Raw genomic sequence first — 22,517 nt, forward strand, 5'->3', positions numbered from 1 at the left:
TGAAGCGCATTGGATGGCCTTTAATGATAGGGACCAATCGTCGCTGACACGAAGTTAGTGCTCTGTTACATGTCTTTCATTGGTCCCAATTAGAGTCCATCATTCTACCTTACACAACTTTTTTTCTTATCCAACTGAGCGAAAAATAAACTCTATCATGGTGCACCCGAGAACAAGGGTATTTTTTTCGGACAAGGTAGAAAAACAAACAAAAAACAACAACATTATAATATAAATAGAATAGAGCATATTCAATGAGTCACTAAATTACTTTATTCCTGATTCCACTTTCTATAATGTGACAGACACGTTTTATGTTGACCTTGGTCTGAGTTTAATTGCTATAAATAAATTACATCAGGATACATTTGAAAGTATTTTGTTGCTTACCTAACATGTTAAATGTCTGCGCGAACAAAGGAATATGTCCCAATGGAACAATGAGATACATTAGTACCTTTCCCGACAGGTGGCAGTTTCTATGGGAACAGACACACAGGCAAGATGGCGTTCCTTCACTGGAGTTGCCAGGACGTGGCAAAATGGATAAGATCCTTAGGATATCCACATTATACAGTGAGTAAGCTAGTATCATATATTAAGTTAACAACTTAGTAACTTAGTTACTAATTTCTTCACAATGCCAAGTAACTTTCCAGTTTTATTTTATCTAGCCTAACATCAGAGTAACTTTATAATCATGTGGCTTAGACAGAAGCAGTCTAGGCGTAGGCTACTTTGGTGATAGACAGACACTTATTCAACAACTCTGTCTTTATCCACCCAGGCCTGTTTCATTGAGAACATCATCACAGGTAAAAAGCTGATTTATGTAAATTGCCGCTATCTGCCAAGATTAGGAATCACAGACTTTGAGGATATGAAGGTAAGGAGATGGTGCTACGAAGCTATCAAATTCTAAGCTTTTATTTGACTCTTACTTTTAATTTCAATAGAGTTATTTTATTAAAAAGTCTGAATGGAAAGTAGAAATACGCTAGACTCCAGTAATCTCTGCACTAAAATGTCCTGGGAGCGCCAACATGAATGTGTGCAGGATTGTTCCAACCCAAATAAGAAAACATTGGGCAATCTTCCCATCTCAGTTGTAGGCTAATTATTCATGATGGGCAGCACAACATGCTATATCATACACAGCCAAATACAGAAAATCAGATGCAGCACAGATAATAATTCATATTTCATAGGCCAACTCACCAGGTGATAGCAGCTCAACTGGTCCAGGGTTTATATGTCTAATGTGCATGGTGATGCTCTCATTTATAGCCTATTATTAATGCTTGTGGGAGTTAGGGTTATCAGCCCTGAACACCCCTGTAATTAGGAGTGGGCAACGAACTGGATATTGCAGATAGAAATACTATGAACAGAGCTGCCATTTCTTCCTCACTCTTAGATTCCAAAAGGGTTCTTCGGCTGTCCCAATAGGATAACCCTTTTGGGTTCCATGTAGAACCCTTTTGGGTTCAATGTAGAACCCTCATTGGAAAGGGTTCTACCTGGAACCCAACAGGGTTCCACCTGGAACCAAAAGGGTTCTACCTATAACCAAAATCAAATCAAATCAAATCAAAAAAAGGGTTGTTCAAATGGTTTTCCTATGGGGACAGCCGAAGAACCCTTTTAGGTTCTAGATTGCACCTTTTTTTCTAAGAGTGTATACATTTCAGAGGGGCATGTCTATTCTAAAATGCAATACATTTCTATCTGAACGTTCTACAACGTACCCTACTGAATGTGACACATATTTTATTATAAACTGGGTGGTTCGAGCCCTGAATGCTGATTGGCTGACAGCTAGAATGGTCCAACCTGATCTTGCCTTCTCCAGACTGCCTTCCATTTTTCAAGACATTTATTTTCATTGTTAGAGTAGCCACTTGAGTAATCTGTGATAAATATGTTATTATAAACTGGGTGGTTCGAGCCCTGAATGCTGATTGGCTGAAAGCCGTGGTATATCAGACCATATGAAAAATAAAAGGAGAGTCACACATTCTAGGAGCTCAGACGCAATACCGTATACCACGGGTATGACAAAACATTTATTTTTACTGCTCTAATTACGTTGGTAACCAGTTTATAATAGCAATAAGGCACCTCTGGGTTTGTGGTATATGGCCAATATACCATAGCTAAGGGCTGTATCCAGGCACTCCGCTTTGCGTTGTGCATAAGAACAGCCCTTAGCCGTGGTATAATCGCCGTATACCACACCCCCTCGTGCATTATTGCTTAAGTAACCTACGGTTTGACTCAGCTCCTCCTCGCTGTGTTGTGCCCACCTGTAGGCCATCTCTGCCCATGTGCGTGAGCTGCTGGGGACCTCAGAGCCACTGTGGAGCCGCAGCATCGCAGACCCCCCCAGAGACAGCATGGGCCTGTTCCTGGAGAAGAAGAGCAGGACAGGGGACTGGGCCGACTCCTTCACCCACACACAGTTCCTCGACAGGAAACAGTGAATGGAATCTGGCCGTCTGATAAAAGAAACATGTGAATGAATGAGCTGTCTGTCAGTGTGTTGTTTGTAAGATAACGGTAGTTGTGAATGATGAGACAATAATGTTCCAATCAATTACAGATGTTGAGACACTATGTCAATACAGTGTTTTGGAAGGCACTTTGTGATTAAATTGGTGTTCTGGAGTATGCGTTTAGTTTTTCGGATTATTTCATTGCTGGTGCAGTGAAGGGCTTGGAACTATGACCCTGTAGTTAGCGCACTACCTCCTGTGCCAATAGGGTCTAGACCTCCTGACATAGTGTGCATAAAAACAGATAAATATCCTAAGCCAAGGGCCCTTAAGGCTATGTTCCACTTATGCATGGACCAACAGAGTATGAAGGTTTATTGAATGAAATGAACACTCCATTGGTCCATGAACAGTTGGGACACAGTTGCCTCATTACAATGTCCTTTATTGATTTACTAGGTAATGCAAGGTAAAACAACAGGATGTTGTTTTCTGCATTCTAAAAGATTGTATTAGACGGGAAAACTGAAAAGGCTCTTGAAATTACCACAGATCCCTTCATTCCAACACCTTGGGCACAAGCTGTCTCTATTGATCTGAACCGTGCATGTACACAGTGGCTGAATGAGGCTTTATTGATCCGCAGTAGAGATCCTCAGTGTAGTGCTGTATTAGATGAAACCCAACACTTTGTGTATTATGAATTGCTGTGGTAAGAGGCAGGAAAGTCTTTGTTCTGAGGAGGAGTCTGATGGTATTTCCTGTTAAGAGAACGCACTCAGAGAACACCTGTGTTAAGTGCATGTTCAATGTGAAGAAGTGCAGAAGATGATAAGATGACCTCAGAGGTATCACTCCCGGTCATCTTCATCACGCCACAATACCATGTTAGCCACATTAGCTCAGGTAGCTAACGCAAGTCTTCAGGTCTCAAGCAAGATTGTAAATCACCGAAGCACAGCAGCAATAGCCTGGGGCTAGCCCAATGCTTTAGCCTGAGGAGAGGGTGCCAGAGGCAGGGCAGGGAGTGCCAAGGCGGTTATAGCCAACCTGTCATTTTCTTGCCAAACACCCTTGTTAGGCATGAGAAGGATGTTGCCTTGTATAATGCAGAAATAGTCAGGTTGGTATGCTATCTGGGAGTCTCTTGAAATATGCTGAAATTAGCATATAGTATAAGGCTGTTCTTCAATTTGCCAGTAGATGATACACATTGTAAGGACATTATATATATATAGGGTCTTAACCACAGGTGCCAAGGCTACTTTTTTGGTTATTTGTGTGCTTTATTTGTTTGCAGAGCTGCAGCAGATCTATTCTTATTATGCACCAATTAAATTGTGTTTGTATGTCATTCACTGCATCAAATCATTGAGCTTAATTGGCTTAGTGCTTGCTCATAAATGTGGTGAGCTCATAATCATTTATGATGATAAATAAGATGGTGATTAATATTTATATTTGCATACTATAAGGATACTGCATTGTCAGATGTGCAGTTGAGGCTGACTAAATTAATTAATCAGTAAACTACAGTTGTAAGATTGTGCTGGGAGGCATTGCATATGTCTGGATAAATGGACAAATGGCCCCTAGTGCTGGGGGCACCATCTATTACCATTCCAAGCACAGAACCTCTGGTCACCCGCGAAATGGAGCTGGCTCGGTGGCAGGGAAAGGTTGACAGTAGTCCACGACTTGTGTGACGCCCAGACCGGAGGACACAGTGGATCTGGCTGGGTGTCAGTCTGAATTAGGTCGCGTTGAGCCAGCATATCACCGGCGGACCTGCTGAGAAAAAGCGATGCGAACATCTGGCTGCTGTAACGCGATCCGAATTCAGCACCAGCCGTCAGTAGACGGCGCCGAATAGATAGCTGCCTGTCTTTTCAAAGGCGTTTTCTCTGCTAAACGGTGCATGCGGCCGGAATGCGCAGAGGCAAGCCACTGTGTCGAAGCTGGAAAGCTGTAGATAGGCAACTTCCAGTGAGCATTTTCCACGAAGATAAACCTGGGAAGGAAGGCGTTGGAATGTTGCTTTCTATGCTGGTCATGGATTTCTTGAAGGGCATCGGTGGTTTCGAAGGCCACTGTCACAGACTACTGTAGGATCCAGCGCACATTTTTTGGGTCCTGAGTCGGCTCAAGGAACCCCCATTTACATTACACAGAATTCTGTCAAAATGCTTTGGCGCTCATAACAGCTTTTGAGGAAGAATTTACGCAGTACTAACCTAGATCGAACAGGGCTGATGTTCCGTCTTCAAGGTAAACTTTAACCTATATTTTATAGCCTGCCATACATTAAACGTTAGTCTATGCATCACATTGCTGTTGAACTCTTTTGGGGAATCGCATTTGAAGAAATTGCATGGGCAGCAGCGGTACGGTTTTTAGTGCAATTAAGCTCCCATCCTCATTGCCTCTCTCACGCTGGAGTAGGCTATGTGAAAAGGTGAGGAATCTCCTAAATAGTATGGTTGAAAAGCTATAACACCGCAAGGTCAAAAATTACCATCATATGATGAGAAATGCGCGGACAGATTAAATGTGTATTTATAGAACCCCCTTGCTTGCATGTTGAGGTTTTTCTTTTCTTTTTGTAGGTGAAACTGAGAATCATGTAATATGCCCATTATCGTCTTGTCCATTTACAGATGTATGGTGGATCACATCAGATTGAATTAAGATATGAAATGACTGCGCTCGTGCTCGGGCATGATAGGAGTTCTTATCAGTCTAACCAAGATAACTTGCAGAGTGCTAAGAGAGAAGGAAATATGACCACGGTTAATTAAATCCATAAACGTCCCTTACTGAAATGCAAATTAGGCATTCTTCATTCACTTGTTATGTTCTTGTATAGTATATAATAAAACAGCATGGATTGACTAAAGCAGCCAAATGAACGACTGGACAAGGTATAGGTTAGTAAAACAGATTTATGTTTATACAGGTCTCTGATATGTGAATATGTGACCCTAATGAGTTATAAACGTGTTTCTTATTTTTGTGTCGGTGTTGGTTATCGTCTATCTTATTATTCATGGGAGCCTGAGAGGCACCATTGTGACTGGCACACCACATCCCCTGTATGCCTAATTTCACAGTTTCTGTTTGCTGACCGCTACAAAGGCTACAACTTCATCTCTGACCACTTTCTATATTCAATATCACACATGAACAATATTCATCACCACATAGCCTTCCCATTGAAGACGATGCTTATGTATTTCACTAACAAAGTCTAAAAAGAGAGAGATGTGCATAGAAAGTAGGATCGTTCCTTCCACCACCAACCCATAAAAGGAGCTGTGGCTTGGGTTTAAGCAGAATGAGCAAATCGACCAAACTTACATTGCCTACGTCACAGTAGCTTTGCTGAAAGCACAACATATTCAATAGGAAAGGAAACAGTTGGCCTATTGATTATTTGGCCCATAGGATTGGATGTATTTGCCAGGAGAAATAAGCCATTCTCTCTAAAAGTTGAAAAACAACAGATGTATTTTTGGATCTACAGGCCAAAGGGAAAAGGAAGGCTCACACCTAAATGAAGATTCAAAAAGCAGTTATATTGATACAGAGGGGCCTGTTCACTCAGCATGCTAAGATGCCCCTCTTCATGGTGAAACTGAACCAGCAACACCGCAGACCTCACAGCCCTTTGGGATCTCATCCACTAGAGAACGTAGCTGGCAGCTCATTATATCCAGGGTTTAGCTCACTTCAGCCAGGTTACTTGTCTTATATTAATGGGAGGATAATGGAAGGTATGAAGCATTATTTTATGCCTCCGTGTCTGACGGTGTGTGTGTATGTGTGTGTTTGAGAGAGAGAGACCTATAAGATCAGTTTGATTTAGTCATCGCATTCATTCAGCCACCCTAAATGTAATTGACTTTTTCCTCCATCATTCAGAAATCAATAAAGTATGACCACAATGGCAAACAAAACACCAGCAGTTATCTATGGACAGGACCAGAACCCTAGACTACATACGTGGTTTAAGGAGTTAGTGAGGTGACTTTGGTCAACTCTGATTTCATCTCTGGATAACTGGTACCACGAAAGTGGCTCACCTTTTAGCCAGGTACATTTCTATGGTTCTATGGCAACGAATCCTTCAGAACTAACCTGCTCCTGGACAGGCTAACACAGGGCTAGCTTCATTTATCCTGAATGAAGTGTCTGAGCTACGAGTTGAGGACACTGAGGTATAATAACAACTAGAGACTGGCTCCAAGTTGGCCGACCTTTGTTTTCAACGTAATCTACTCACCTTCGCATATGCCGTTTCGTGGTTGCTGCCATCTTTCTTACTGGAATTACTCTGCCTTCACACTAGCACTTAGTGCACACTGGACAGACAGCAGTATCGCGCTGGGGGGGGCTGGTGCATTGATAAGCACACCAAAGATGCCATTAATGATAAGTAATAAAAGAAAGACGGCACTTCTAAAAGCCTATTTCACACCTAGTTGCTGAATTTGCAAGATAACTTTTCTCTCATTTTGATTTCGGCACAAATAAAAAAAAATGTGGCACTGACTCTCCCCTGGATTGACGTTTCAGCATTGTTTAAATGAAGAGTTGGGTTCGACTAGCTACGTACGACCTGCACACGCAGTTGCAAGGCTGCTAGAGATAGCGGCAGGCGGACAAGCAATATCCACCATCGTAGTACGGATGAAGCCTGAGCTGGAATGTGAAGATAACTGAAGCTGGCAAGCTTTATAAAACCCTGAGTAGATCTAGCTTCAATCATAGTATACCTCTCTGCCTAGTAGCATTGGAATCCAATAGGTCAATAAAAGACAATAGACAATAGTACTGGCTCTATGCAGCATTGGGTTGTCTGAGAATGAACCTTTAAATACATGCCACCCCAAAGTGCCGTTTTGGTGTTGCCATGGTATCAAGGATGTCACCCAAGAGCTGCCAACATTAATCGCGTTGGCATTAAGGTTGGCAGACTCACTGATGTAAATTGGTATTTCAACAAACACACACTCTCTGTTTCACACACCTACAGGCACACACACTCTCTCTCTCTCTCTCTCTCTCTCTCTCTCTCTCACTCGCACACACACACACACACAAGCACACAGGCACACGCGCACACTCACAAGCACACAGGATGATGTGTTCAGGTCTGACCTACTTAAACCATTTAACCTCAACCTGACTGTCTAATTAAGGAATGTTTTTAATCAAACTAACTAATGTGTTGAACAATTCCCTCCAGGTCAACCAATCGGAAAGTGTTTATATCAGTATAAGGGTATTTGGAATGCTACCATGCCCCATGCCCTTAATGTGTTTCTCCTTATGAAATATGAATTATCAGTTTAATTCCAATACATGTAATGAAGCATTCTGCTGCCAATGGAGAATGCAGTATCTAGCTATGTCTCTGCAGTACCTAGGTGAGACAGTGTGCCATGTGCCATTATGTAGTTGTGTGTAGGGATACCAAGCAGGTCTCTCCCCTCTCTCTCTCTCTCTCTCTCTCTCTCTCTCTCTCTCTCTCTCTCTCTCTCTCTCTCTCTCTCTCTCTCTCCAATTCAATTCAATTTAATTTAAGGGCTTTATTAGCATGGGAAACGTATGTTAACATTGCCAAAGCAAGTGAAGTAGATAGTAAACAAAGTGAAATAAACAATACATATTAACAGTAAACATTACACTCAGAAGTTCCAAAAGAATAAAGACATTTAAAATGTCATATTATGTATATATACAGTGTTGTAACAATGTGCAAATAGTTAAAAGAACAAATGGGAAAATAAATAAACATAAATATGGGTTGTATTTACAATGGTGTTTGTTCTTCACTGGTTGCCCTTTTCTTGTGGCAACAGGTCACAAATGTTGCTGCTGTGATGGCACACTGTGGTATTTCACCCAGTAGATATGGGAGATTATCAAAATTGGGTTTGTTTTCGAATTCTTTGTGGATCTGTGTAATCTGAGGGAAATATGTGTCTCTAATATGGTCATACATTTGGCAGGAGGTTAGGAAGTGCAGCTCAGTTTCCACCTCATTTTGTGGGCAGTGTGCACATAACATGTCTTCCTGTCTGCCTACGGCGGCCTTTCTCAATAGCAAGGCTATGCTCACTGAGTCTGTACATAGTCAAAGCTTTCCTTAAGTTTGGGTCAGTCACAGTGGTCAGGTATTCTGCCACTGTGTACTCTCTGTTTAGGGCCAATAGCATTCTAGTTTGCTCTGTTTTTTTCTTAATTCTTTACAATGTGTCAAGTAATTATCTTTTTGTTTTCTCATGATTTGGTTGGGTCTAATTGTGTTGCTGTCCTGGGGCTCTGTGGGGTCTGTTTGTGTTTGTGGACAGAGCCCTAGGACCAGCTTGCTTTGGGGACTCTTCTCCAAGTTCATCTCTCTGTAGGTGATGGCTTTGTTATGGAAGGTTTGGGAATCACTTCCTTTTAAGTGGTTATAGAATTTAACGGCTCTTTTCTGGATTTTGATAATTAGCGGGTATCGGCCTAATTCTGCTCTGTGTGCATTTTTTTGTGTTTTTCGTTGTACACTGAGGATATTTTTGCAGAATTCTGATGCAGAGTCTGAATTTGGTGTTTGTCCCATTTTGTGAATTCTTGGTTGGTGAGCGGACCCCAGACCTCACAAGGGCAATGGGTCCTGTAACTGATTAAAAACTTTTTAGCCAGATCCTAATTGATATGTCAAATTTTATGTTCCTTTTGATGGCATAGAAGGCCCTTCTTGCCTTGTCTCTCAGATCGTTTACAGCTTTGTGGAAGTTACCTGTGGCGCTGATGTTTAGGCTGAGGTATGTATAGTTTTTTGTGTGCTCTAGGGCATCGTTGTCTAGATGGAATTTGTATTTGTGGTCCTGGCAACAGGACCTTTTTTGGAACACCATTATTTTTGTCTTACTGAGATTTACTGTCAGGGCACAGGTCTGACAGAATCTGTGCAGAAGATCTAGGTGCTGCTGTAGGCCCTCCTTGTTTGGTAACAGAAGCACCAGATCATCAGCAAACAGTAGACATTTGACTTCAGATTCTAGTAGGGTGAGGCCGGGTGCTGCAGACTGTTCTGGTGCCCTCGCCAATTCGTTGATATATATGTTGAAGAGGGTGGGGCTTAAACTGCATCCCTGTCTCACCCCACAGCCCTGTGGAAAGAAATGTGTGTGTTTCTTGACAATTTTAACTGCACACTTGTTGTTTGTGTACATGGATTTGATAATGTTGTATGTTTTTCCCCCAACACCACTTTCCATCAATTTGTATAGCAGACCCTCATGCCAAATTGAGTCCAAAGCTTTTTTGAAATCAACAAAGCATGAGAAGACGTTGCCTTTGTTTTGGTTTGTTTATTTGTCAATTAGTGTGTGCAGGGTGAATACGTGGTCTGTCATATGGTAATTTGGTAAAAAAGCATTTGCTCAGTACATTGTTTTCCCTGAGGAAATGAACTAGTCTGCTGTTAATGATAATGCAGAGGATTTTCCCAAGGTTGCTGTTGACGCATATCCCACTGTAGTTATTTGGGTCAAATTTGTCTCCACTTTTGTGGATTGGGGTGATCAGTCCTTGGTTCCAAATATTGGGGAAGATGCCGGAGCTAAGGATGATGTTAAAGAGTTTAGGTATAGCCAATTGGAATTTGTGGTCTGTATATTTGATCATTTAATTGAGGATACCATCAACACCACAGGCCTTTTTGGGTTGGAGGGTTTGTATTTTGTCCTGCAGTTCAGTCAATGTAATTGGAGAATCCAGTGGGTTCTGGTAGTCTTTAATAGTTGATTCTAAGATTTGCATTTGATCATGTATATTTTTTTGCTGTTTGTTCTTTGTTATAGGGCCAAAAAGATTGGAGAAATGATTTACCCATACATCTCTGTTTTGGATAGATAGCTCTTCGTGTTGTTGTTTGTTTTCCAATTTTCCCAGAAGTGGTTAGAGTCTATGGATTCTTCAATTACATTGAGCTGATTTCTGAAGTGCTGTTCCTTCTTTTTCTGTAGTGTATTTCTCTATTGTTTTAGTGATTCACCATAGTGAAGGCGTAGGCTCAGGTTTTCTGGGTCTCTATGTTTTTTGTTGGATAGGTTTCTCAATTTCTTTCTTAGGTTTTTGCATTCTTCATCAAACCAGTTGTCATTGTTGTTACTTTTCTTGGTTTTTTTGATTTGATAGGGAAGCTGAGGTCAAATATACTGTTTAGGTTTTCAACTGCCAAGTTTACACCTTCACTATTACAGTGGAACGTTTTGTCCAGGAAGCTGTCTAAAAGGGATTGAATTTGTTGTTGCCTAATTGATTTTTGGTAGGTTTCCACACTACTTTCCTTCCATCTATAGCATTTCTTAATATTATTCAGTTCCTTTGGCTTTGATGCCTCATGATTGAGTATTGCTCTGTTCAAGCAGACTGTGATTTTGCTGTGGTCTGATAGGGGTGTCAGTGGGCTGACTGTGAACGCTCTGAGAGACTCTGGGTTGAGGTCAGTGATAAAGTAGTCTACAGTACAACTGCCAAGAGATGAGCTATAGGTGTACCTACCATAGGAGTCTCCTCGAAGCCTACCATTAACTATGTACATACCCAGCGTGCGACAGAGCTGCAGGAGTTGTGACCCGCTTTTGTTGGTTATGTTGTCGTAGTTGTGCCTAGGGGGGCATATGGGGGAGGGAATGCTGTCACCTCCAGGTAGGTGTTTGTCCCCCTGTGTAATGAGGGTGTCAGGTTCTTGTCCAGTTCTGGCATTTAGGTCGCCACAGACTAGTACATGTCCCTGGGCCTGGAAATGATTGATTAACCCCTCCAGGATGGAGAAGCTGTCTTCATTAAAGTATGGGGATTCTAGTGGGGGGATATAGGTATCACAGATGAGGACATTTTTCTCTGTTGAGATCATTTCCTTTTGAATTTCTAGCCAAATGTAAAATGTTCCTGTTTTGATTAATTTAATAGAGTGAGTTATGTCTGCTCTATACCTGTTTCACACCTGGTAGTTTGGTGGATGGGACTACCAGCTCTCTGTAACCTAGAGGGCAACCAGTGGGTCCGTCTCCTCTCTACCACGTTTCTTGTAGGAAGACAATGTCTGTATTTCCTGCTCTTTAGGCCAAAGACAGATGACCTCAGGCCTTGGATATTCTCTCTCTCTCTCTCTCTCTCTCTCTCTCTCTCTCTCTCTCTCTCTCTCTCTCTCTCTCTCCTCTCTCACCCCCCCGCCTCTCTCTCTCTCTCTCTCTCTCTCTCTGTCACCTTCCCCCCTCTCTCTATCTCTCTCTCACCTCCCCCTCTCTCTCCCCCAGCCCAGCAGCAGTGTGATGATGCAGTAGCTTTCTCTACATGAGCCCCAGCATACGATAGACCATCTGAAAACAGATCCCTCATGACCCGACTGGGCCTGCTGCAGAAGGGAATGTGTGTGTGTGTGTGTATGCGTGTGTATGATGCTGCCTAAGGCTTTTTTTTCTGGGCGATCACTGCCCCAGGGAAAACATACAGAAGATATCCTCTAGTAGAACAGTGGTATGCTGCTGCTGCCCCTGAGTGTCTCCCTATAGCTGGAGGTTGTCTTGCAAGCTGCTTTCTATTAGGAACATTTTTAGAGTGTGTGTGCGTATGCGTGTGTGTTTGTGTGTGTCTCTTCACAGTCCGTGTTGTGCCATAAGGTGTTTTTTAAATCTGATTTGACTGCTCGATTGAGTTACTTGATGTGGAAGAGAGTTCCATGTAGTCATTGCTCAGACTTGGGGACTGTGAAGAGACTCCTGGTGGCATGTCTTCTGGGGTATGTATGGGTGTCTGAGCTGTGTGTTAGCTGTTTGAACAGACAGTTCGGTGCTTTCGACACGTCAATACCTCTCACAAAGACAAGTAGTGATCATGTGTGTGTGTTTGTGTGTGTGTGTGTGTGTGTGTGTGTGTGTGTGTTTGTGTGCATATGTTCTCTATGTTCTCTAAGAGTTAACATTCTAAGATTGAGTAAATTATTAATTAAATAATTGATTGATTATCTAGTTTGATTATTTGTTCATTTAGGTGATGAGTCTGGCCTGCTATGCAAATTGCTGTGTAGAACCCCAAAGTAATTAAAGGCAAATTAGGGAGACAGGCGCCGACATGTATTTCCTGCTGCTCCCCATGTCTCGGCGATGGGGTTGTCCCTTTGTCCTCACAAAACGAATTTAGCAAGGATTACCGTCGCAACCATTCTCTTCATGTTTGGCTGAGTTTTCACTGGTGAAAAAAGCCAGATCTCTACGGGGTGAATCAATATCACGTCTCCAGTGCCGTTTGAGTTGGGAAGTAGCAGGTCTGCTCCGCCTCATTGCACATCCAGAGGCCGTGCCATCCACAGCAGAAGGCTGGTTGGCACACACACACACATAAACACACACTCACACACGCATACTAACTCGCTATATCTCTTTCACACACGCAAACCCTTATATACACACAACCACTACCACACAAACACCAAGCACACCCACACACCACCAGCCGTCATTCCTCAGTTTGGGTCAAGATCGTTTGCCATGCTTAAGGAGTCATAACATGCCCATTTAACAATTACACCACAGTCCTTTTGTCATTAACTTTACTTCTGACCTCTCTGCTAGGCCTACTTCTCCCCTCTCACCGGCACCAGCCACCAGAGCAGTCAACACAGGACAGGGAGTCAACACATTTCTATGACTGTTGTACTCAGTAGTGGTAAAATAACCTGTAAAACAGGGTCATAAACCTGTTCTCTAAGGGAATTTGATGTATCGTAGCCATAGCAGCGGTGTTCATTGGAATGTCAGACCAGGGAGACAGTGTATGCTCTGCTCTCTCTAAAATGATATCACTGTGTTCCCGTTTTTATTATCGGCTGCCCCCTCCGAGTCATCACGCCACGATGATGTGTTTTACAGCTGTCAGATGACAGGTGTTGTCACCATGTTGCCACCAGGCCTCGGTATCTGGGCGCGTTCGATCGGATCACTTTTGTCAAGCCTTCCAAAGTGTGTTGCATTATGGGGATAAAAATTGAATGTGATTTTTGAGGCTCTCTCTCACCAAATGATAGTACAATGTACACACATACAGTGCATTCGGAAAGTATTCAGACCCCTTAACTTTTTCCAAATTTTGTTACGTTACAGCCTTATTCTAAAATTGATTAAATCAACATTTTTCCTAATCAATCTACCCACAATACCCCATAATGACAAAGCGAAAACAGGTTTTTAGAATGTTTAGCTAATTTTAAAAAACACACAAAAAATATACCTTATTTACATAAATATTCAGACCCTTTGCTATGAGACTCGAAATTGAGCTCAGGTGCATCCTGTTTCCATTTATCATCCTTGAGATGTTTCTACAACTTGATTGGAGTCCACCTGTGGTAAACTAAATTGATTGGACATGATTTGGAAAGGAACACACCTGTCTATATAAGGTCCCACAGTTGACAGTGCATGTCAGAGCAAAAACCAAGCCATGAGGTGGAAGGAATTGTCCGTAGAGCTCCAAGACAGGATTGTGTCGAGGCACAGATCTGGGGAAAGGTACCAAAACATTTCGGCAGCATTGAAGGTCCCCAAGAACACAGTGGCCTCCATCCTTCTTAAATGGAAGAAGTTTGGAACCACTACGACTCTTCCTAGAGCTGGCTGCCTGGCCAAACTGAGCAATCGTGGGAGAAGGGCCTTGGTCAGGGAGGTGACCAAGAAGTCGATGGTCACTCTGACAGAGCTCCAGAGTTCCTCTGTGGAGATGGGAGAACCTTCCAGAAGGACAACCATCTCTGCAGCACTCCACCAATCAGACCGAAGCCACTCAGTAAAAGGCACATGACAGCCAGCTTGGAGTTTGCCAAAAGGCACCTAAAGACTCTCAGATCATGAGAAACAAGATTCTCTGGTCTGATGAAACCAAGATTGAATTCTTTGGCCTGAATGCCAAGCGTCACGTCTGGAGGAAACCTGACACCATTCCTACAGTGAAACATGGGTGGCAGCATCATGCTGTGGGGATGTTTTTCAGCGGCAGAGACTAGGAGACTAGTCAGGATCGAGGGAAAAATGAACGGAGCAAAGTACAGAGAGATCCTTGATGAAAACCTGCTCCAGAGCGCTCAGGACCTCAGACTGGGGCGAAGGTTTACCTTCCAACAGGACAACAACCTTAAGCACACAGCCAAGACAACGCTGGAGTGGATTCGGGACAAGTCTCTGAATGTCCTTGAGTGGCACAGCCAGAGCCCGGACTTGAACCCGATCGAACATCTCAGGAGAGACCTGAAAATAGCTGTGCAGTGATGCTCCCCATCCAACCTGACAGAGCTTGAGAGGATCTGCAGAGAAGAATGGGAGAAACTCCCCAAATACAGGCGTGCCAACCTTGTAGCGTCATACCCAAGAAGACTCGAGGCTGTAATCACTGCCAAAGGTGCTTCAACAAAGTACTGAAGTCTCTGAATACTTATGTAAATGTGATATTTCAGTTGTTTATTTTTAATAAATGTGCAAAAATGTCTAAAAACCTGTTTTTGCTTTGTCATTATGGGGTATTGTGTGTAGATTGATGAGGGAAAAAAACAATTTAATACATTTTAGAATAAGGCTGTAACGTAACAAAATGTGGAAAAAGTCAAGGGGTCTGAAACCTTTCCGAATGTACTGTATATTTACAGTTTGTGAGTGTGTGATATGGGGGTTGGAGACATGTTTATTTTCAACATTACAAAGAAAAACGTATATAAACAATGGCAACACTGCCATGTTGCACTGAGCCTTGCTGTTGGAAAACCACATCAGTGTCTGACATTCAGCTGTCGCAGATGCACCTGTCCCGACTTCACTCCTCGTGTTTTGTCTACAGTCGGTTGCTTTCACCTTACCACACAAACGAGTCCTCCCTCTGGGCACACACTGGTTGAATCAACGTTGTTTCCACGTCATTTCATTTAAATTATGTTGAACAAACGTGGAATAGATGTTGAATTGACATGTTACTCATGTTCCATCTGCAGATTTCTTCCTTCTCTGACACATTCAAAGAATTTTGAGACATTCTTCACAATCCTCAACTCCTTTGACAGTTAAGGTTATTATTTCACATATTCTGTATCAAAAGCTGCAGGTGGAGAAAACCCACTGGGTACAGACATGTCAACGTCTAGTTTTGATATACATTTGGTTGAGTTCTTTTGGTTGAAATGACGTGGTAACAACGTTGATTCATCCATTTCTTTCCCAGTGGGAATCTTTTGATGGCAGGAGAGCTTCCAGGCCTTTACCAAATTTCTACAGACAAATTATTCAAGACACAGGCATTTAACCTTAGACATTACCAAGACCACAGAAACCAACGATGATAAAACAGCAATAACTATCTGTATCTAAAGTTTAGGCTTTGAGTTGTATTACTGTTGTGAGATCTTTGGGTGTTGGACCTTGCACCTTCCTCCCTTTATCAAGAGCCATGAGACACGCGTGGTAGATTCATGTTTACATGTAGCCAATAAGATTGAGTTATTTCACCCATTATGAGCCGTATTTCATGTGTCGTTAGGCAAACTCTCCAGATGCAGTATCCCCACTACTAGACTGCCTGCTGAACTGTTCTCTTCTCTCTAATCTCCATTCTCTTTAGCTTTATGACATGTTATATCCCTGACAAGGATATATCATCTCAGGATTCATCAAATGGTCCCATCCTTATCCCTCGTCTCAGCTGTGCCCTAGGTAAGAGCAGCAGAAGAGAGCAGTGAGGAAATCAATAGCCAAGGATTGCCTTTCTTGAATGAGCGAGATGAGCGCAGAGTCGGTTGGGCTGTTGGTTGATCCAGTCCCATTGCCTTCATATGATCCGGAGAGACATCCGTCTAATTCTGAGGAGTGACTGGGCCACCAGATTCGACTTTCATCCCCCCATACACAGAGATAAAAGGCCTTTTTATATCAAAAACACAAGAATCAGCAGAGCAAGCAGAGCAAGGGCAGAGAGTAGCTGTCAAATAAACAGACAGATTCTTCTGTGGGTCTTTAAACTTTCCAAATCTGCAGTCATCTTTTTTATTAACGACAAAGAGTGAAGTCTTTCAGATTAGTACAAACGTTGGTTTGTTTAGAATCAGATCCCTGCTGAGAAATTGTATTTTGAGTATCCTTTGTGTCCTTCACTTCCCTATGTCAGTGGTAATTCACCACATCTAGCGGTACAATTGACATCTTAGAAGAGAAGAGAATACTTTGTCTTCCAGAACGAAATTATTTGCATAGGTTAGATACAGGTAACACCAACAGAACCCCAGGAAGAGTAGCCACAGATAGAACAATAAGCCAGATATTTCACCAGATGTATAAATGTGAAGCATCCGGTTGGCGTTTCCACTCACTACCAAATATGGTGATGAGAGGAAGCCCAGTGGCCGGCACTGGGAGAAGATGGACGAGATGGATTTTGGCCGACATTCTGCAAATATTCTCATCAATGAAACATTTTATATCCATACAGTTTCCAAAACTAGAACCTGTAACAAACAGAGCGGACTGCTTTCTGTAGACTTTATCCTTTGCCAAAGTTTCAAAAAATTGTGTTGTTTAGGAGTGCAAGGGCGAATTGAGTTATTGCACACGTGCACTTCACAGAGTAGGCATTCCCTAACGGAAATATGCAAATAAATGCTAGAACAAGCCAATAGGATCTCACTAGCTCATGCTTGGCTCTGCCCATCTCCTTGCTTGTTCTGCCCACTATGATTCATTGGCTCCCATTGGAAACGACAGGTTCTGGTCTATCTTGGGTTAGTTATAAATATCTTTGGAGTAGCTCTGGAAAAAGTAACAGCTAATGGAAATCCAAATAAACATATACAATTCTGTCTCTCTCGTTTCTACTTCATTGTTTTTGTGTGGGTGTATATGATTGCTTTGTTTTGTGATTTGAGTGGACCCCAGGATCCAGGAAGAGTAGCTGTATCCAAATAAATGAAAACAATATTTTCTCTCCGGTCTCTACTTCAGTGTATGCTCCCATCCTATCAGGAGAAAAAACTGACCTCGGATCAGTCTGGTGCAACTTCATCCAACTGCATGTTATTAAAATACTTTCTCTTGTATCCTATTTGGGGGGAAATTACCTTAGATCAGTGTCTTGGGGTTATCTCCATTCAAGATGTAGGATGTTAAAATGCTTTCTCTTTCTTATCTGTCCAGGTGTGTTAGCCTGACTGGAAAGCCTGATGGAGACCCTGCTAGTTTACCTGATGGTCCTTGGCATGGCTATAAAAGGCCACAAGGTCCAGGTGTGCCCAAAACGCTGTGTCTGCCAGATGCTCAACCCCAACCTTGCAACCCTCTGCGACAAGAAGGGCCTCCTCTTCATCCCGCCCAACATCGACCGTCACACCGTGGAGATGCGTCTGGGCGACAACTTCGTCACGAGCATCAAACAGCGGGACTTCGCCAACATGACCAAGCTGCAGGACCTGACGTTGTCTCGGAACACCATCGGCTCCATCTCACCTCACGCCTTTAAAGATCTGGAGAACCTTAGAGCCTTGCATCTGGACAGCAACCGTTTGACGAGGCTCACCAACGACACCTTCAGTGGGATGTCCAAGCTCCAACATCTCATCCTCAACAACAACCAGCTGATTCACATCCACATCGGGGCCTTCAATGATCTCACGGCTCTAGAGGAGTTAGATCTGTCCTACAACAACTTAGAAAGCGCCCCCTGGGTGGCCATCCAGAGAATGACCAGCCTCCACACCCTGGGCTTGGACCACAACATGCTTAGCTACATCCCTGAGGGAACCTTCTCCGGCCTGCAGAAGCTCAAACGCCTTGACGTCACATCCAACAAGCTCCAGAAGCTTCCGCCCGACCCAGTGTTCCAACGGGCCGGCGTCTTGGCCACGTCAGGGAGCATGGGTCCATCGTCATTTGCGTTGAGTTTTGGTGGGAACCCACTGAGGTGTAACTGTGAGCTGCTGTGGCTGAGGAGGCTGAGGAGGGAAGATGATCTGGAGACATGTGCGGCTCCGCAGCACCTGGCTGGGCGGTACTTCTGGACCGTGTCTGAAGAAGAGTTCCTCTGTGAGCCCCCTCTCATCACCAGACACTCCCAGGTAAGGCTGAGAAAATAGGGTCACAACACATCATTGGTAAATAGTATTGCGATAACCCAGTGAAAACAGTATCATGATAACTGACAAAAAATGCATTATCATGCATATCACTGAACACACCTTTTGTTTTATAGCATGATAATTCATAGAATATTGATCAAGTCATCCCTTTCCAAGACAACCGCTTTTATTGCAATGATTGCCTAACATTGATTATCGTGCTATTGCAAATCATGATAACTGCTTTTATCGTGATAATTCAATAATTATCACAGTAAGTAACATCGTTTACCCTAACACCATATAGGAGCTGCGAGCATTGGAGGGTCAGAGTGTAGCTCTGCGCTGTAAGGCCAGGGGCGACCCAGACCCCATCATCCACTGGATCGCCCCAGACGGCCGGCTCATGTCCAACTCCTCCCGGGCTGCGGTGCACAGTGATGGGACCCTGGACATCCTCATCAGCACTGTGAAGGACTCAGGTGGGTGTCATTGAAATAAATGTATGTTATGGTGATTATGTTAAGTGTTTCTGTTTGTATGCTGTGGGTTTTAATAGCCGCTGAGGCCGATTTTTCAGACCATTTAATCAGAATCAAAATTATCCTTTGATGAACGCTGTTCTCTTGTTACATTTAGTTTCCCCCTTCATTTGAAAATAAAATAAATGTTCTTTATCGCTCCATCAGGCTCCTTCACCTGTGTTGCCTCCAACCCGGCCGGGGAGGCCCAACAAACTGTTGACCTGGTGATCGCCAAACTCCCACACATTACCAACAGTACTGTGGAGAAGGAACCGGACCCAGGTTCTTCTGATATCGCCACGGTAACGAGGACGGGTGGTGGTGGGGAAGGCAGAGAAGTGGTGCCACTGGGAAACACAGAGACGAGCCAGGAGAAGAAGGTGGTGATTGCTGAGGCCACGTCTACCTCCGCCCTGGTCAGGTTCAACTTCCAGAGGAGTATACCGGGCATCCGAATGTTCCAGATCCAATACAACGGTACCTACGATGACTCTCTGGTTTACAGGTGAGCCTTGGCTTATATAGGCAGTGGCGTGTATTAATGGATGCCAAGGGAAGCCAGGCTTCCCCAAAAAAAATTACCAAGAAGAAAGACAATAATTTATCTTTCATCTCTCTGTTTCATAATTTTCCTTCAATTCGCAAGAGGCTTAATGTATCTCACCAGAGAAAAAGCATCTGAGTGAGCGAAACAGGGCCCCTCTGTCTCAGTATGTGTAGGCCATCTATCTGATTCTGTCTGTTCAAAAAGAATATTACATTGTTGCCGCCCGTAGCATTGAATGCAAGGAAAGCCAGTGAACATTTGGCCAATCAATGTTGAGCTGAACTGAGTGAGCTCAACTGTGAATGGTCCTGGCGCACCCAAAAAAAAGTGTAAAGGGAAGCCAGTTTGGATTTGGCTTCACACCAATCACAAGCCAAACATCATTAACAGAAAAAACTTGAATTGTTGCATCTCATTGTGTCGTTGTCCTTCGGTGGCTAGCTAGCTACAGTGGGGAAAAAAAGTATTTAGTCAGCCACCAATTGTGCAAGTTCTCCCACTTAAAAAGATGAGAGAGGCCTGTAATTTTCATCATAGGTACACATCAACTATGACAGACAAAATGAGGGAAAAAAATCCAGAAAATCACATTGTAGGATTTTTTATGAATTTATTTGCAAATTATGGTGGAAAATAAGTATTTGGTCACCTACAAACAAGCAAGATTTCTGGCTCTCACAGACCTGTAACTTCTTTAAGAGGCTCCTCTATCCTCCACTCGTTACCTGTATTAATGGCACCTGTTTGAACTTGTTATCAGTATAAAAGACACCTGTCCACAACCTCAAACAGTCACACTCCAAACTCCACTATGGCCAAGACCAAAGAGCTGTCAAAGCACACCAGAAACAAAATTGTAGACCTGCACCAGGCTGGAAAGACTGAATCTGCAATAGGTAAGCAGCTTGGTTTGAAGAAATCAACTGTGGGAGCAATTATTAGGAAATGGAAGACATACAAGACCACTGATAATCTCCCTCGATCTGGGGCTCCACGCAAGATCTCATCCCGTGGGGTCAAAATTATCACAAGAACGGTGAGCAAAAATCCCAGAACCACACGGGGGAACCTAGTGAATGACCTGCAGAGAGCTGGGACCAAAGTAACAAAGCCTACCATCAGTAACACACTACGCCGCCAGGGACTTAAATCCTGCAGTGCCAGACGTGTCCCATTGCTTAAGCCAGTACATGTCCAGGTCCGTCTGAAGTTTGCTAGAGTGCATTTGGATGATCCAGAAGAGGATTGGGAGAATGTCATATGGTCAGATGAAACCAAAATAGAACTTTTTGGTAAAAACTAAACTCGTCGTGTTTGGATGACAAAGAATGCTGAGTTGCATCCAAAGAACACCATACCTATTGTGAAGCATGGGGGTGGAAACATCATGTTTTGGGGCTGTTTTTCTGCAAAGGGACCAGGACGACTGATCCGTGTAAAGGAAAGAATGAATGGGGCCATGTATCGTGAGATTTTGAGTGAAAACCTCCTTCCATCAGCAAGGGCATTGAAGATGAAACGTGGCTGGGTCTTTCAGCATGATAATGATCCCAAACACACCGCCCGGGCAACAAAGGAGTGGCTTCGTAAGAAGCATTTCAAGCTCCTGGAGTGGCCTAGCCAATCTCCAGATCTCAACCCCATAGAAAATCTTTGGAGGGAGTTGAAAGTCTGTGTTGCCCAGCGACAGCCCCAAAACATCATTGCTCTAGAGGAGATCTGCATGGAGGAATGGGCCAAAATACCAGCAACAGTGTGTGAAAACCTTGTGAAGACTTACAGAAAACGTTTGACCTGTGTCATTGCCAACAAAGGGTATATAACAAAGTATTGAGAAACTTTTGTTATTGACCAAATACTTATTTTCCACCATAATTTGCAAATAAATTCATTAAAAATCCTACAATGTGATTTTCAGGATTTTTTTTCCTCATTTTGTCTGTCATAGTTGACGTGTACCTATGATGAAAATTACAGGCCTCTCTCATCTTTTTAAGTGGGAGAACTTGCACAATTGGTGGCTGACTAAATACTTTTTTTCCCCACTGTAGCTAAAATCGCCCCTTTCCTAAATTGGATGGAGATAGGGATTTGGCTGTGGTTTTACTTAATTCTCCATACTGGCCATAACGGCAATTCTGATCTAACCATAAATTCATACATTGTCATATTTAGCTTATGTTGATTCAACAAAATTATTTAGGGTATCTTAGTTGTCACTGTATTAGACTAAGCATAGGTGATTTGATGATGTTGAAATATTGAAGTTGAAATGGTGCTGGAATAGTGGAGGCAGCTCCTGTTTTCTTTGCAACTTGCGGTAACTCTCTGTGGTTCTAAATCAATAGTTGTTTAGTAGTCCGAGTTCTTGATGATTGATATTGATGCCTCATTTCAACTCTCAGAACCAGGCAGAATGAGAACTAACAAGAACCAGGCACGATGGTCTTTTGTATTAGTTCCTGATTGGTGTTGATCGGCTGTTATGTTGTTTAAAATGAATGTCAAATGTGCAAATTCTCATGAATGATGAGTTATTTCTCTAATCGTGCAAAGTAATTCATTTACTGACATTCTTATTCAGTGACTTACAAAGTCACCTTGGTAACAGTGTGTTGGCAGCAGTACGTATAAAGTACACACAACATGTACACCCATGATAATACCTAATCAACAGAATGAAAACAAAATGTCAGCACTGAGCTGTAGGGCAAAGCCGAGATGAAAGAGAAAGCAGTATGTTACAAAAAGCTTCAGAAGATCTTTCAGGCCTCTTCTGAGGAACTAGTCTACACAAGACTCTTTCATCTGGA

The 22,517-nt window shown here is 42.9% G+C and overlaps 2 protein-coding genes across 3 annotated transcripts; both read left to right on the top strand.

Annotated features, from left to right (window-relative positions):
• Positions 1-108: 108 nt before the first annotated feature.
• LOC311106432 (sterile alpha motif domain-containing protein 15-like) lies at positions 109-2,667 on the top strand. Of its 2 annotated transcripts, XM_084148765.1 has the most exons (4): positions 109-196; positions 470-576; positions 788-886; positions 2,313-2,667. In XM_084148765.1, exons 2-4 carry the CDS (start codon positions 505-507, stop codon positions 2,481-2,483), a joined length of 342 nt encoding a protein of 113 aa, XP_084004891.1. In that variant the 5' UTR covers positions 109-196; positions 470-504; the 3' UTR covers positions 2,484-2,667. The 2 variants fall into 2 exon arrangements, with proteins under 2 accessions (XP_084004891.1, XP_084004892.1); XM_084148766.1 differs by lacking the exon at positions 109-196 and having other exon boundaries at positions 447-576.
• A 13,876-nt stretch (positions 2,668-16,543) lies between these two features.
• On the top strand, positions 16,544-19,666 carry LOC311106532 (leucine-rich repeat and fibronectin type-III domain-containing protein 5-like; the record flags this gene model as incomplete). The annotated part of the gene is made up of 3 exons (XM_084148895.1): positions 16,544-18,633; positions 18,941-19,115; positions 19,323-19,666. Exons 1-3 carry the CDS (start codon positions 17,743-17,745, stop codon positions 19,664-19,666), a joined length of 1,410 nt encoding a protein of 469 aa, XP_084005021.1. The 5' UTR covers positions 16,544-17,742.
• Between the last annotated feature and the right edge of the window lie 2,851 nt (positions 19,667-22,517).

This window comes from Coregonus lavaretus (assembly GCF_964263955.1).
Source record: "Coregonus lavaretus genome assembly, chromosome: 31".
NCBI classification, from domain to species: Eukaryota; Metazoa; Chordata; class Actinopteri; order Salmoniformes; family Salmonidae; genus Coregonus; species Coregonus lavaretus.